We start from the raw sequence: 14,559 nt of genomic DNA, 5'->3' as shown, positions 1-14,559 counted from the left end.
CTTGTGCAAGCTTTCGCTCCAGAAAGGGGCCCCGAGTTAGTGAGGAAGTTAACCAGGTTAAAAACCCAAGGAAAATAAAATCTTTTATACTTTTTCCATACTGAATAAGATTTTTTTTTGGATCAAGAATTTTATTTAGAAAAATTAGCGCAAAAGCTGACAATGTGTCGAGCAAGGCTGCAGCTGTAAACAGAGTGGGACAGGCAGTAGGAGTAGTCTGCAGGTGGGTTGTGAGACTTCCACCTACATAACCTTTATAACAAAATGCTTTGTGTTTTAATGCTTGAGAAGATGCTAATTCTGTCAGTGGGGTCACCACCCCCTGCCTCCGTTTTCTTGCCATACACCCCAGGAACTGGAAGGCTTGCTGGAAGACAGCAAATGTGGCTGAGCCAGGCTTATTAACCTGAAAGGAGTAAGGAAAAGGCAGGGAGCATCATACAAATAACACAAGCATCAAATTGCAAGGTGAATTGATAGTAGTCGGTGACAATGAGGTATTTCTCCAGGCCTGATACAGTCACACGTATGATGCTCAGCCTGGACAGTTCAGCCAACAGCATGGTGATATACTTGCATCCAATAATTACACCTGGTCTCAGAAGGAGCCTTGTTTCCTTCGGGTGTGTTTGCAGAACAGAGTACAAAAATAGAGGTGGGCAGAATAATCTGTTCTTCTGCTATGTCATTTGCTAATTAGAACTACTGCTCACTGTTTTTATTCCACTGATTAATCTGATATTCATCTTGTTCACCTAAGCAAGGTATCAGCACGCTACTCTGTGTGCATTGGAAGGCATTTTTGTTTGTTATGTTCTAGCCTTGTGCTGTTTTAGGTGGTTCCATTTCTTCCTAACTTCTCCCTAAAATTATCTAAGAAACAGTTGTTTCTTTATTTCTTATTTTCTACACAGTATTCCTACCTGTTTCCAATAGTATTCTGTTGTTTAGCTTTAAAAGTTAAGTTAGGAAGGCTTGTCTTACCAGAGGATATTAGTAACACCATGCAATTCCCAGCATAAAAGTGATGAAAACAAGTGGTTGTTCTCAGAATCCAGTTTTGTATGAATCTTCTGCATAATCTGCTTCGGTCATGCAACTGCTGACTTCTGTCTGGGTTTTCACATCATCCGAACTAACACCTGCTTAACTTTTTCCTTCTCTTCATCACGTTCTCATTCAAGTTGCTCTGTCTTTGCTGCAACAGCACATGCTTCCCGTTGCAGTATTGTCCTTTCTTAGGCAGCATGTAGTTCAACCTTCCTGCAGTGGTACAGCCCTAAAAATGCACTCCTGAGCTGTAGCTTTTCCCCATCAAATTAGGAGAAAATATCTATAATTATTTCTAAACTATTAATATTTTTTATTTATGAACAGGAAGACTACAGAATTAAAAGACTGATCTGCAAAGCATTTGAGCATGTTACTTGTAGTTCTTGAAGAACCAGATTCTCCTCATTAGGCAAATAATCAGAAGACTGGATATACGCTGTTTTTAGAAAAACTGCAGTGTAGTGCAGAACAACAACAAAAAATGCCTTAAAGAGCCAACTCAAGCAAAAACGAGCATGTTCAGAATCTCACTGAAATCCCCTTTAAAAAAAAAAAATAAAGACGCCAAACTTGAAGATACTTGGAAAGACAAAATCAACATATTGAAGATGGCCTGCGCAGGACAATCTAGGTAGTATCCATTGCTCTATAGCCTGATCATCTTTCTGCATCAATAATAAAAACTGGTACATTACTTTTGATCCTTAATATTTATTGTCTGTATGACTCTCCTCCTTTCACGAGGGCTGGCGGGGGGGGGGGGGGGGGGGGGGGAAGAGGGAAAATAATACTCATGTTTCATCAAGAGCATCTTATTTAAGTGAGGAGTAATTTATACACAGCTTGCAAAAGCATACAGCAATCAGACATTATTATCACAGATGACAGTCCTTAGTATCCTCAGTCTGACATAAGAAAGGGTATAATAAGGAAGATGGCTCCAAATCATCACTCTAAACGCTCACAGCAGAAAAATTGCAGATTTGTTGTTTGACAATAATCATTGAAAGTGCAGAATATTAAAGTAGATCACTTTCTATGGCTTATTTTCTTCATCTGAGCATATGCCGTGTGTTTATTATGAATGTTGAACTGTTTATGCACACTTAATTGCTGTGAAGCTGTTATAACAAATTAACTTGTGCTTGCCTAAAGCTGCAGATGACTTCTGAGTGACTTTTACTGGAAAGTGCGCATCGTATCACTAGTAGTAGTGTAAGCCAGTTCTGCTTTTTTTATTCAGAACAATAAATTATCCATCTACTACAGTAACATAGACAACGTTTGGTAATTTTGTCACTGCATCTGATGGGATTTTTTGTCACTTTAAGACACCTCATTTCATACCTGGATATTATATCCTCTTAAAGATAAGTTGTTGCCATCCTTAACATTCCAGATCTGTGGCAGGAGACTTGTTGGCCATTTGTTTTCACTCTGCTAAATCAGCCTTACAGTTTGTTTTAATAAGAAATTGTTAATTCCATGACTGATATGCTCATTCAGCCTTGCATAGGGAAGATTTAGTATTTACTATGAAAATTACAGTTTCCTTGCAAGTGGAACCAGTATTTATGCAATATCACTGCTGTAGTTTGGTTCTTTTAGAAGGACTATGCAAGGATTACTATGCAGGCAGAGATGAAACTTCTTTTCAGTGAAGATACAGAATATCCTGAGTTGGGAGGGACCCCCTAGGATCATCCAACTTCAACTCCTGCCTCCAAACAGGAGGCACATAAGGGTGTGGTTTGGGGTTTGTTTCTTTTTTGGTCAGGAACACTATGCTATCTCCCATGAGATGGTAGAGTCTCTTGATTCCTTGCCATGCATTTGTGATGAAGGTTACATAGTACAGAAAATTGTGTTTTGTGGTGGTTTCAGAAACACTAGTCTCTATTAAGGTGTGCTTTCCTACAGTTTTGGTGCTTCCTGCTTTAGGAATTTAAGGAAAATAGAAATATATTACTGGATTTCATAGCTTTTACATAACTGATATTATCAATTTGTTCAGTTGTGTTAGCTGCGCAAAAGAAGCTCTGTAATAATTGTACTAGCAGCTGTACATGCATAAGGTAACCTTTGCTATAGATACAGTAACTTAGTAGTTACTAAGTTCCTTGCGGCTGTCATCACTGTTTTTTAAAAATAATCTAAAAATCGGATTATTAAAGACTAAACAGCATCGATGGAGTGATGGCTCGTTCTCTTTTTAATATTTTTAGAGATGATTTTTTGTTTTATAGGGAAAGCTTAGAATTTGAGCATGGGGAATGCAGAGAGATTTTTAAAATTAAGTAGAGAACCTTATACTAAGAAACTTGCACTGTTTCTGACTATGGCAAAATGTACATTATTATGACAGGTTTTTGTTTTTTTTTTTCAAATACTTAAGTTCTGTGAGAAAATAATGTAAATTTCTTTCAGGCTGGACCATTAACCAAAGTGACAATTTGTAAGGACAAAGAAGGAAAGCCGAAGTCTTTTGGATTTGTCTGCTTTAAGCATAAAGAATCCGTGCCTTACGCAATAGCTTTGCTGAATGGAATCCGTTTGTATGGAAGACCAATTAAAGTACGGTATCGGTTTGGTAGGTGTACTGGTCACAATGATTACATAAGTCTTTGTAAAAATTAAATTGTTTTCCTAAATGACTATTTTTTAATCCTGCAGTCTTTCAGAAAGATGACAATTTATAGCTGAATCTATTGCATTCTATTTCTAAGGAACAAAATCTTTTTGTGGTTTTTGCATAGCAAAGTATTCACCGTTTTATTTTTTGTTTACTAAGAAAAGACAATGGGTTGGTTCACAACAACACAACTTGCAAGCCAGCAAAGACCACGCTGTATGGAATACAGAAACAACTCCGGTGTGGCCACAGTTGTCATGACACATTACATTTAGTAAGAGCAGCAACACTCAAGCTGTTTGGTGACTTTTATACACAGAGTTATTAGTTTTAAGTGGAAGAGATTGTAGGTAGAAAAACAGTCAAATCAAAGTTTTATTCTTCATTTTATGTTTATGAAAGTAAACCTTCTAGGAAGTTAATGATTAGGCAGTATTTGCAACCCAGACATTAAGGAGTTGTGTTCCCGCTATGCACTGTGTCGCTCTTTACTTAGAAGGCTATACAGAGCAGTTGCTGGTTGTATGTAAAGTGGCTGAGCTTCCTAAAATCAGAAGCAATGAGAACAATTTTCTTTGTGATTAGTTCAACAATCCTGATTTGTGCTTCTGTAAGTGACTGAGTATAAATGATAAACATTTTCAAGCAGTAAATTGATGCTGTAGGTTGTCAGCCATAAATTGACACGTCACCATTACATGCTAACTTTGATATACTGGTGCACTACAGATAACACAGAACTCTTTCTGTGTCTTTAAGTTGTAAATCAAATAGTCATAACTGAATAGTCATTACAGTATTGTCTTATTTACAGGGAGTTCACACTCATCAGAACTAAACAGCCCGACACACGGTTTCGAGAACTATGTTGACTTATATTCACCTTCATATAGGTAACAAAGATCTATAAATTAATTGTATGATTATAATTAAAAGAAATCTTGTTAAGAAAGTGAGTTGATGTGGTAGAACAATGAGCAGTTGCACACTTTAATTGCATCCTTACTCACAGCGGGTTTTAGTTAATGTTTGGTTGTTCAGCTTGCCAGATGTTCAGTTAGTTGAATGTCCAATCCTATTTGGTTTTGCAAGATACAGGCACATTTAAGTATAGTGTTCGTACTGGCAGTGTTTGTAGTTCTTAGGGAAAAAGAAAATCTGGCAATAGAAATAATCGTTTCAAACCCCATTGAGTTTATATCTGTAGTTTTGTGTGTGTGTATATACAAGCAACTGTCACGCACATATGACCACACAGGTAGAAACCTGTTATAATGGAACTCTGGACACACCAGTTTCAATGTTGAAAAATTATGAATTTGGAATGTTAAAAACAAGTGTGACAGAACTCCCATGGTAAAATCCAGGACTCTGAATCTGCGCTTCAGTATGTCAGGGTTACTTGTTGAGTCTTTGGATGTGTTTTCCTTGTTTTATTAGTCTTTCATGTAAGTCCAGATGTTAATATCTGCATTGGATATACTCATTATAGCCTAAGAATTACATCTCAGTAGTCTACTAGGCAGTATTTGGTGGAAGTCTGGTCTCTGTACATTTGCTTGTTTTTCCTAGGTATCAAGAACCTTATGGAAATGTGCCATTTCCTGTTACTCCTTTTCCAATGAACAGTAGTTTACCTCAGGAATACTCAGTCTTTCAAAAGATGGTGAGTTTGTGTTAAAAGTTATAAATGTGGGAACTTTTTTTTGAACCTGACGGTATTCTGCATTTTGGCAAACAAGCGTGCTTATTTAATGACTCAAAATTTGGGTTAGGCTGCTAATTTGACTATTAGGTCTGTTTCTTACTTAAGGGATCTACCTAACCAAACTGTTTTCTTACTGCAGGAATGTCTTAAAGGTTTAGCTTAGGGAGGCTAAAAAGTCAGTCTACAGAAGGAGCTCATTGCTGTACTATGTTTCAAATCAAATCCCCTTGGTGAGACAAGATAACCTAGTAAAATTACAACCATGAAAGCAATAGGTTTTTCATAAATGGCTAATTCAGTTGGTGGCCACTTAGCTCTTCTACTTATTTCAGATATGCCCAGCAGAAGTTTGAAATGTAGTTCTGTTCTAAAACTGAACTAAAACTCCTCCAACAAACCACCACTGCCATTATGAGAAATGTTTAAGTTAGGGCAACAGCAATTTAAGGGTTTCTGGCCTGAACCTTTTCATGCCTCTGCAGTTCTCACATTGAATTCTCTTTCATTGCAGTAGGCAGTGAGAATCATATTCCATTTCTCTCTATCAGACTCAGGTGCACGGGTCTGTTGTCCTAATCTGAGATATTCCCCAAATCAAGTGAACTGATCTCTTCAGATGGGCCAAGCCCTACTCATGAAGCATATCATGGAAATTCTGAATCTGATGAGTATGAGTTGGTAGGACTGAAGAAATCCAGCATGTAACGTGAGGTACAGACTGTGGACAGTCCAAGTGCCACCCAGTCTGACCAGGGAATGGCCCTGCCAGTTGTAACCGTAGAAGGGGTGAACTCTGGATAGATTATACCTGATAGCTGCAATCTGATCAGGAAGATGGAGAGGGTCTCTGTTCCTTGCCACACAGATCTTTCTGGTGGTGACCTGCCTCCCCACTTCATGGGCTCAGTCCTCAGAAGATGTGGTGCTTGCACAAACTTTCCCATCCCCTCCGTTGTGGTTGGATGCTTTGGAGGGTACCATTGCCCCCACTGTGCTCACTGTCAAACCCATTTCTCAGTAACAGTGCAGTACACAAATGTTGAGAGACCAAACTCTCAGCAGACCTGCACGCACCACCAACTTAATTCCATTTTCTACTTGCTAGAAGAGACAAACAGTATCACAGCATGTCTTCAATGATTGCTTGTTGCAGCTTCAGCAGGAAGCAATCTGCATGAATGTATGCCTTCATGCATCTACCTCACCTTTATGTGAGTGTGTCAGGCTTACTCGGGAGTCTCTTTTGCACGCAAGAACATACTCAGACATGCTTCCCATACTTTTTCGGGTTACTACCAGTCAGTAGAAAGCTGCTTGCCCTCTTCTGACCTTTGTAATTCTATTTCTGTATTTGGACTGTGTATTTTATATGAGAGACTCTCGGGATACTTCAGAGAACGTATCAAGAAGCTGTGCACTTATTGTGGTGTTCCAAGTGCTTTAATCTATGGATTCACTATACCTTGCTGGAACTTGTTTCAACAGTAACTTCAAAATTAGTTGAATCAAACCAGACTAAAAGAAAAAAAAAAGAAAAAATCAGATGTGCGTGTCTTTTTATTAACAATAGGTATTGTAGTTACAAATATTTATAAAATGCATAGATGAAGAAAATAAAGGAATGCTGTGTTTGGTCACCAAAGACTTAACAAAGACTCAGCAAAGACTTAATGGGCAGTTTAATCTTAAATCAGATTGTCTGTTTTTCAACTATACTAGTTGAGCTAATAAAATAAATGTTTTGCTTTCAAATTTTGTGTTTATTTACTATATGTAAGTTGCTGTCAATATTTTCATTGTAGAAACTGTAATGCATGTGAAATTAAGCTTTTCAGAACTTCCTCTTAACAGTATTAACAATTCAAGTTATTTCCCCAGATGAACCACTTTTTAGCACAGCAGTATACAGTTCACAGCCCAGTGAGTCAACTATTTCCTTACTATCAGATGACTCCGCCACTGCCTTCAAATTTATCCGTTCCTCCTTATCAGAATCAAGCTGCAAATTTTAAGTCTGGACAGAGTTCCTTTGAATTGGCCTTGCCGCATTCAAGTGATTGCGAAGTGTACCAGGTGGATGAAAGCACTTCTAAAAGAAAGAGAGAACAGCAAAGCTGTGACAGTGACACTAGTACTGAAGATGACCAAATGAAACAAAGAGAGTGTAACCAAAAATACAAGAAGTGCAAAGCCAAGAAAAAGAGGCATTAATACTGTGTAACTGGGTTAATTTTTTAACTATATTTGCTATTTTTATTTAAGAGAAATTCTCTCATCCTTGCACTTTATTAAAAAAAGGAATGCTCAAGATTCATATTAATTTTGAAATGTATTATGCATAAATTATGCTGATATACTTTATCTAATCTCAACCAAATTAAAGAAGAAAGTACTTTAAGCTATGGGAAACATTTAAAAAGTTAAATTTTTCCTATTGAAGGAAAAAAGTAGTTAGTTTTGTTTTTTTTTTTCTAAGAATTGTGAAAGGCAATTATTTCACTACTGTGGAAACTTTATGAAAATATATAATTTCAGCCACTCATAAAGCATATGTATCATTTCCATGATTTATGGAATTTATTTTTGGGACTGGTGTAAGAACTTTCTGGAGCAGTTGAAGAACTGAGCAGGCTAGAAATAAGTGTCATACTAGAGATGTGCTCATCACTGAAGTATCAACACCTATAACTTCTACTCTTTTCTGATTTAGGTCTGCTGTTATGTTCCAATAGGATCACTTTGTATACTTACTGGAACTGTGGTGTGTTTTTTTCCCCACAGTATTAAATGTGAGGTAAAGTACGGGCATTTGCACTAACCACAAGACTTACATAATGTGTCAATACTTGAATGTATGTACTTTATGGCCACAATATGTACTGACTAGAACTATATACATATATATATATGCATATTTCTATGATCTTATTCTCTAGTGGTTTATTTGCTTATTTGAGACTCTATTTGTTAATTGTAACAAATAGATAAAAAACCTAACAGAGTATCTCCATTACAGTTCTAATTGGTACCATAAAAGTCAACTGAGTTAATACTGCCTCTTAAGAAGAAAAGTTCCTACCTTGTTTGCGGAGGAAGAATAAACTCTCATACAATGGTGAATCAAAATAGTGACCTATTTTCTATCTTTTCACAACTTTAATTATTCACAGCTGCCATCAATAACCTACAGACAGAGAGGTATTTTTCTATATTAGACCAAGTAAAGGTGAAACGCTTTCATGATCCTTTTATGAGAAAGCAAAACACTTCATTTTCAGCTATTAATTGCTTAAAGTCTTCTATTGAGACTGGATGTAGGCTCCAAACAGTAAACTGAGTTTAATAAAACCAAAATCCTTTTTCCTTGGATATAATGTTGGGTTGCTCAAAAGGAATGCTTTTCATCCTCACAACAACAGTATTGAGAAAGAATATCCAAGTTTACTGGTTTATAGTTAAGTTTTACAAGTCCAAATGAGTTTAAGAGGTGGAAGAAAACACAGCTTGCAACCATTCCTATTTTTTCTAATACTCTAAATCACAGCTAATGAATTAAATTTCTCAAGGATGCCACTTCTAACTTCCTAAAGGGATTACTTCTTGAGCTAAGGAGACTATTGCTATAATACGTATGCATATATGGCACCCTTGAAATGTAATTAGCAGCAATTCAACAATCTCTGGAAGGAACTTATATAACAGGTTTGTGCCTTAAATAAGATTTATGCCTTATGTCTTAAGAAACTTGTTAAGCCTGCCCAATCGCTTGCTTTTCCCTTCCACACTTCCATAAAAAACACTTGTCCCTTTATCTTTTTTCTCTCACCAGTAGCTCTAGGGCTAAGCTATGTAGATGTAATCTAACTTATGTTGAAATATATTGCTGACGTTATACCAGTAAGTCACTGATCGCAAAACTTGCCACTGGTTTTCTTTAAGTCCATGTTAAAGAAATGTAAATGTGATCACTTAGAAGAAGAAGATGTTGACATCAGCTTAATTTAGAAGTGAAGTTCATCAGACAAAAGAGAAAACAGATGCCCTGGCCAGAGTTGGACAAGATAAAAGAGAAGCTTAGTCTATGCTGACATGTCCTTACCAGACTTGCCCTTGAACAGGTATCTAAGATCATCTGTTTTGTGCAATTATACTCTGCAAAAGGAATAGGGCTAATAAAATACCAGTATGATTTGTTTAAAGAAGTATTTTTCTTAGGCTTTTTCTTCCCAGTCTTTTTTTCCTGAGTGAGGTGTAGATTTTAGCACCTTTCAATAACCACTGAAAACTCTTTGGTGTATTTGAAGAAGAAAAGCTGGACCTGTAGGGATGTGCTACAATTACTTTAGCCATAAATAAATTCTTCTCATACATCCATTAACTTCATCAGGACCTCACTTTAGTTAAGGCACTGCTGATATTTTCATTACTGATATTGCTGATATTTTCAAACTTTGGGCTGCTCAGGGAACTAGTTAGCAAGGTCCCCATGGAAACTGCATTTGAAGTCATGGGCATCCATCAGTGCTGGTCAGTCTTTAAGCACTGCCTCCTAAAAGCACAGGATTGGGCAATTCCAAAATACTGGAAGTCAAGCAGGCAGGGCAGTAGGCCAGCTTGGCTGACCAGGGATCTTCTAGATCGAGCTGGCAAATGTACCAATTTTCAAGAAGGGCAAGAAAGAAGACTGGTAACTACAGGCCTGTCAGTCTCACGTCAGTGCCTGGTAAAATTATGGAGAAGATTATCTTGGGAGTTACTGAGACGCAGCTGGGGGACAATGCAGTCATAGGTCACAGCCAACGTGGGTTCACGTTGGGTAGGTCCTGCCTAACAAATTTGATTTCCTTTTATGATAAGATAACCTATCCCATCGATCAAGGAAAGCCAGTTAATGTAATCTTTTTGGATTTCAGTAAAGCTTTTGATACAGTTTCTCATAGAATCCTACAGGACAAAATGTCCAGCATACAGCTAGATAAAAGCATCATACGATGGGTATACAAATGGCTGATGGGTAAGGCTCAAAGGGTTATGGTAAATGGGGTTACATCAGGCTGGCGGCCAGTCACCAGTGGGGTCCCCCAGGGCTCCATTTTAGGGCCAGTTCTTTTCAATGTTTTAATAAACGATTTGGATGTAGGACTAAAAGGTGTTTTGAGTAAATTTGCTGATTTGATGATACTAAACTGGGAGGAGTTGTGGACTCGGATGAGGGTGGAAAGGCCTTGCAGAGAGATCTGGACAGATTGGAGAGCTGGGCGATCACCAACCACATGAAGTTTAACAAAAGCAAGTGCCAGGTCCTGCACCTGGGAAGGGGCAACCTGGGCTATACGTACAGACTGGGCGACGAGACGCTGGAGAGCAGCCCCGCAGAGAGGGATCTAGGGGTTTTGGTTGATAGCAAGTTGAATATGAGCCAGTGTTAGCGTTCATGAAAACACATAATCCACAAAGTGATTATATGAAGGTGCTTTATTAGGCGCCGGAAGTTAGGGGCATGCCTGCCCAAATCTAACTTCGTCTGATTTGTTCTCTTAGTTCTCTTTTATTTCCTAAGATATTACATATGCATTAGGTTTCACAACTCATCTATGCATATTCATTTCCTAACTCCGCCTAGCCTCGCTTCGTATGCTAATTATCTTATCAGTCCTTCTGCGCTTGCGTACTACTCTCTGGTGGTCATGTGGGTGGTCGTCGAGATGAAGTAAGATGTCTTCATCAGAGTTGAACTTTTTAACCTTTCCTTCTCACGCATGCTCTCTGAGCCCTTGGTCTCAGTCCAAACCGCAAGGTTGGTTTGATCCAGTTCCCAGGGTCCAAGAAGCCCCAGTTATCTAGATGTCTTGCAAATTGAGCATTCTTTTAATCCTCCTTACTCCTCATCATGAATTGGTGCATTCTCATGTTACCCTTGCACATATATTTTGTATCTTCCAAGCGCAGCCTCGGAACAGTAAATCGCAAATGTAACATATTAAACAATATTGTATTATTTCTTCTTCTATTACTAACACCAGCAGTGTGCCCTGGCAGCCAGGAGGGCCAGCCGTACCCTGGGATGCATCAAGCACGGCATTGCTAGTCGGTCGAGGGAAGTGATTGTCCTGCTCTACTCTGCGCTGGTGCGGCCTCACCTCGAGTACTGCGTGCAGTTCTGGGCACCACAGTACAAAAAGGACATTAAACTGTTGAAGAGTGTCCAGAGGAGGGCAACAAAGATGGTGAAGGGACTAGAGGGGAGGAGCGGCTGAGGTCACTTGGCCTGTTCAGCCTGGAAAAGAGGAGGGTGAGGGGAGACTTCATCCCGGTCTACAGCTTCCTCATGAGGGGGAACGGAGGGGCAGGCGCCGATCTATTCTCCTTAATCACCAGTGATAGGAGCCGCGGGAACGGCGTCAAGCTGAGGCAGGGGAGGTTTAGGCTGGACATCAGGAAGAGGTTCTTCACTGAGAGGGTGGTCGCGCACTGGAGCAGGCTCCCCAGGGATGTAGTCACGGCACCAGGCCTGTCAGAGTTTAAGAAGCGTTTGGACCGTGCTCTTAGTCATATGGTCTGAATTTTTGGGTAGACCGGTGTGGTGGCAGAGTTGGACTCGATGATCCTTATGGGTCCCTTCCAACCCGGGATATTCTATGTTTCTGTGATTACACTCTCGCCGTATCTTGCGGCACAAGATAGAGGCCGCCACCAGCTCTGCGGCCGTGCAGCGGGGCTGACGGGGCTGCCCTGCCGCGAGCCCCCGGGCCCAGCGAGCAAGCCGCACCCCGCCGGCCCCCAGCCCCGAGCAGGGCGGAGGCGGCGGAGGCAGCAGCGCCCGCCTTGTCCCCGCCCGGTGTGTGCGGGGGGGCCCGGCCATGGCCGGCAGTTACGAGCGCCTGAGCCCGAGCGGCGAGAAGGTGGGGGCGGCCGGGCGGTGAGGGGGGGGAGGGAGGCCGGGCCCAGCCGGGTCGGGGAGGCAATGCCGGGCCGGTTCAGCCCAGCCCAGCCGCGGGGGAGCTGCCGCAGTGGGACAAGGGAGAGGCAGCGAGAGGGAGAGTCGTGAGGAAGGCGGCGGAGGGGCGTAGTCGTGACGGGGTTTCATGCAGGTGTCCCCGCAGGCCCGTGTAAACACGCAGTTATTAAGGACTGTCGTGTGTTGCAGGAGAACAGGCGTCCTGGGGCGTATCCTTCGAATTCATACGGGATCTCTAGGCCGGGGATTTGCTCAATAGTTCTTTCTTTTTTTTTTTTTTTAATCTTTCTTAAGGAAGTAGGAGCTTTGCCAGGGATAGAAGGATAGAAATAGGAGCAGGATTTGACCAGAAAATGTTCGTGCCCATGGCTTATTCAATAGTAAGAGACGGCATTTCAAACAAGCAATGCTGCACGGATATAAAATCCAGAAGTTGCTATGATCTGTGGCAAATGTTTACATCTGGTAGTGAATGGCAAGTAGGTGCACAAGGAGATGCGTTTGATACAGAAGGAGCATGTACATTTTCCTTACGTACTTGTTTCCTGGATTATCATTCAGTCCTTTTTCACTGAAAGTACAAGAAAAATTGTATTTACCACATTTTTTCAATATAGGATCTCAGAGCACCGGCAGCATACATTTTTGGTAGGTGGTTTCTTCACACCACCTACCGAAAAGAACTATAACTGCATCTTCTGTTAGAAATGAGTTTAAGGTGTTGCTGAATTACTGACTGACGGAAGTTACACCCTGGGGGTGCTAAAGTCTTTCTTGGGTGTGGATACAAATTCCTCAGGCAGTTCGGGACAGTTCATACTTGCTTTCCTGTATTGCACTTATCTCCAGTAGGATATGAACAGGCAGCAGTACATAATCCTCATACTTTTCTCTCCACCTTCACCTGTACAGTACGCTTTAGAAGTACTTCATTCTTAGTGTCTGAAAGGAGGTTGCTTTTCTTTAGATATTAGCAGTTCATCACTTCCAGTAGCCAGGTTTTCAAATAGGGGAAAAATAAAACAAGATTTTAACTCCCAAAATTTAAGGAACACTTGCTTATATTGGGCATGGTTTACTGTTGGTGTAATACTCTAGAGAGTGTGTAAACAGTGCAAAATCAAGCTAAAGTGATGGTTAATTATACTCTCACTGCAAGTGAGTTGTGAAATTTATTAAGTCATGAAACTGAAGATCTCTCATTTGTCATGCCTTGTGTTAGAATGTATTGATGGGAGCAGGAACCAAAAAAAAAAATAAAAAAATGTTAAGTATTAGCAGTGTTGTAGCTCAGAATTAAGTAGCTCCTAAGAATTATTAAGGAATACTAAGAGGGAAAAAAAATCTTTAATCTTTCAAGCAACATTCTTTTTTTTTCTTTTTTCCTTTTTTTTTTTTTTAACAGAAATGCAGCCCCGAGGAAAATGTTTTTTGCGTCAGTAAATTAACATATTCCTGGTTTAGCAGGTAAGAATTTAATAAGTAGCTTGTTAATATTTATTTATTTATTTATTATTTCTTTTTTGTAAAGTTTGGCAATAGACAAAAAATAAAGTAAGGTTTTCTTTGTGCTTGTTATAGTGACATAACAATTTGCTAGATCTCCAGGAACAAATACTCAGTGGTATATTTAAGGTATTTTCAAAGTAGCTGACTTCATACTTGTCTTCCTCCCTCGTTTATGTCAGGCCGTACAGCATTACAGTAGATCACCTGTTCAGGAAGACCAGTAAAGTTCCCCTGCTTCTTAAGAATTTTTCCACTCAAAAATAGGAACTGAAAGTTCAGCTGTATCAAGTCATGCAGCTTCCTGTCAATATTTTGGATGGTATTTCAAATAATCTCATGTGTTATGAATGAGTAATAGTCACAAGATATAACTTCTTTTTTTTTTCCCAAATCATTTAAGCCAGACCTATATGAACATTTTAAGTGAGAAAAAATATTTTAGGAGTATTATAACTACTGCTTGCTGTATTCAATATTACTATTTTTAAGCAAAAACTGAAAATGGTATCTGCACTTAATAAGCTGAGACAAAACAATCAGATTGTTTAAAGCACTGAGAGTATTTGGTTAACTTCAACAGGGCTGGAGTTCAAGAGTACACCATCATTTTCAGAGTAGCTGTGGTTTTCACCAATCCTTCTATACCATACCGAAGTATGCAGTACACTGAGTGCAGTACATTCATATGATTTTTATTTG

The 14,559-nt window shown here is 39.5% G+C and overlaps 1 protein-coding gene across 9 annotated transcripts in view; it reads left to right on the top strand.

Annotated features, from left to right (window-relative positions):
* Positions 1-14,559, top strand: part of LOC106040396 (multidrug resistance-associated protein 1) — a 49,062-nt gene that overhangs the window by 329 nt on the left and 34,174 nt on the right. For 2 of the 9 annotated variants that reach the window (XM_048052931.2, XM_048052930.2), the window contains exons 2-5: positions 3,481-3,643; positions 4,500-4,578; positions 5,258-5,351; positions 13,757-13,818. In XM_048052931.2, the coding sequence (XP_047908888.1) occupies positions 3,481-3,643; positions 4,500-4,578; positions 5,258-5,351; positions 13,757-13,818 (398 nt within the window). The other 7 variants (XM_048052934.2, XM_048052933.2, XM_067001225.1 and 4 more) reach the window with 7 other exon arrangements.

The sequence above is a fragment of the Anser cygnoides genome, chromosome 1 (genome assembly GCF_040182565.1).
Source record: "Anser cygnoides isolate HZ-2024a breed goose chromosome 1, Taihu_goose_T2T_genome, whole genome shotgun sequence".
Classification (NCBI taxonomy): Eukaryota; Metazoa; Chordata; class Aves; order Anseriformes; family Anatidae; genus Anser; species Anser cygnoides.
The sequence above is the reverse complement of the archived record's forward strand: the minus strand, read 5'-3'. Positions and strand labels throughout refer to the sequence as shown.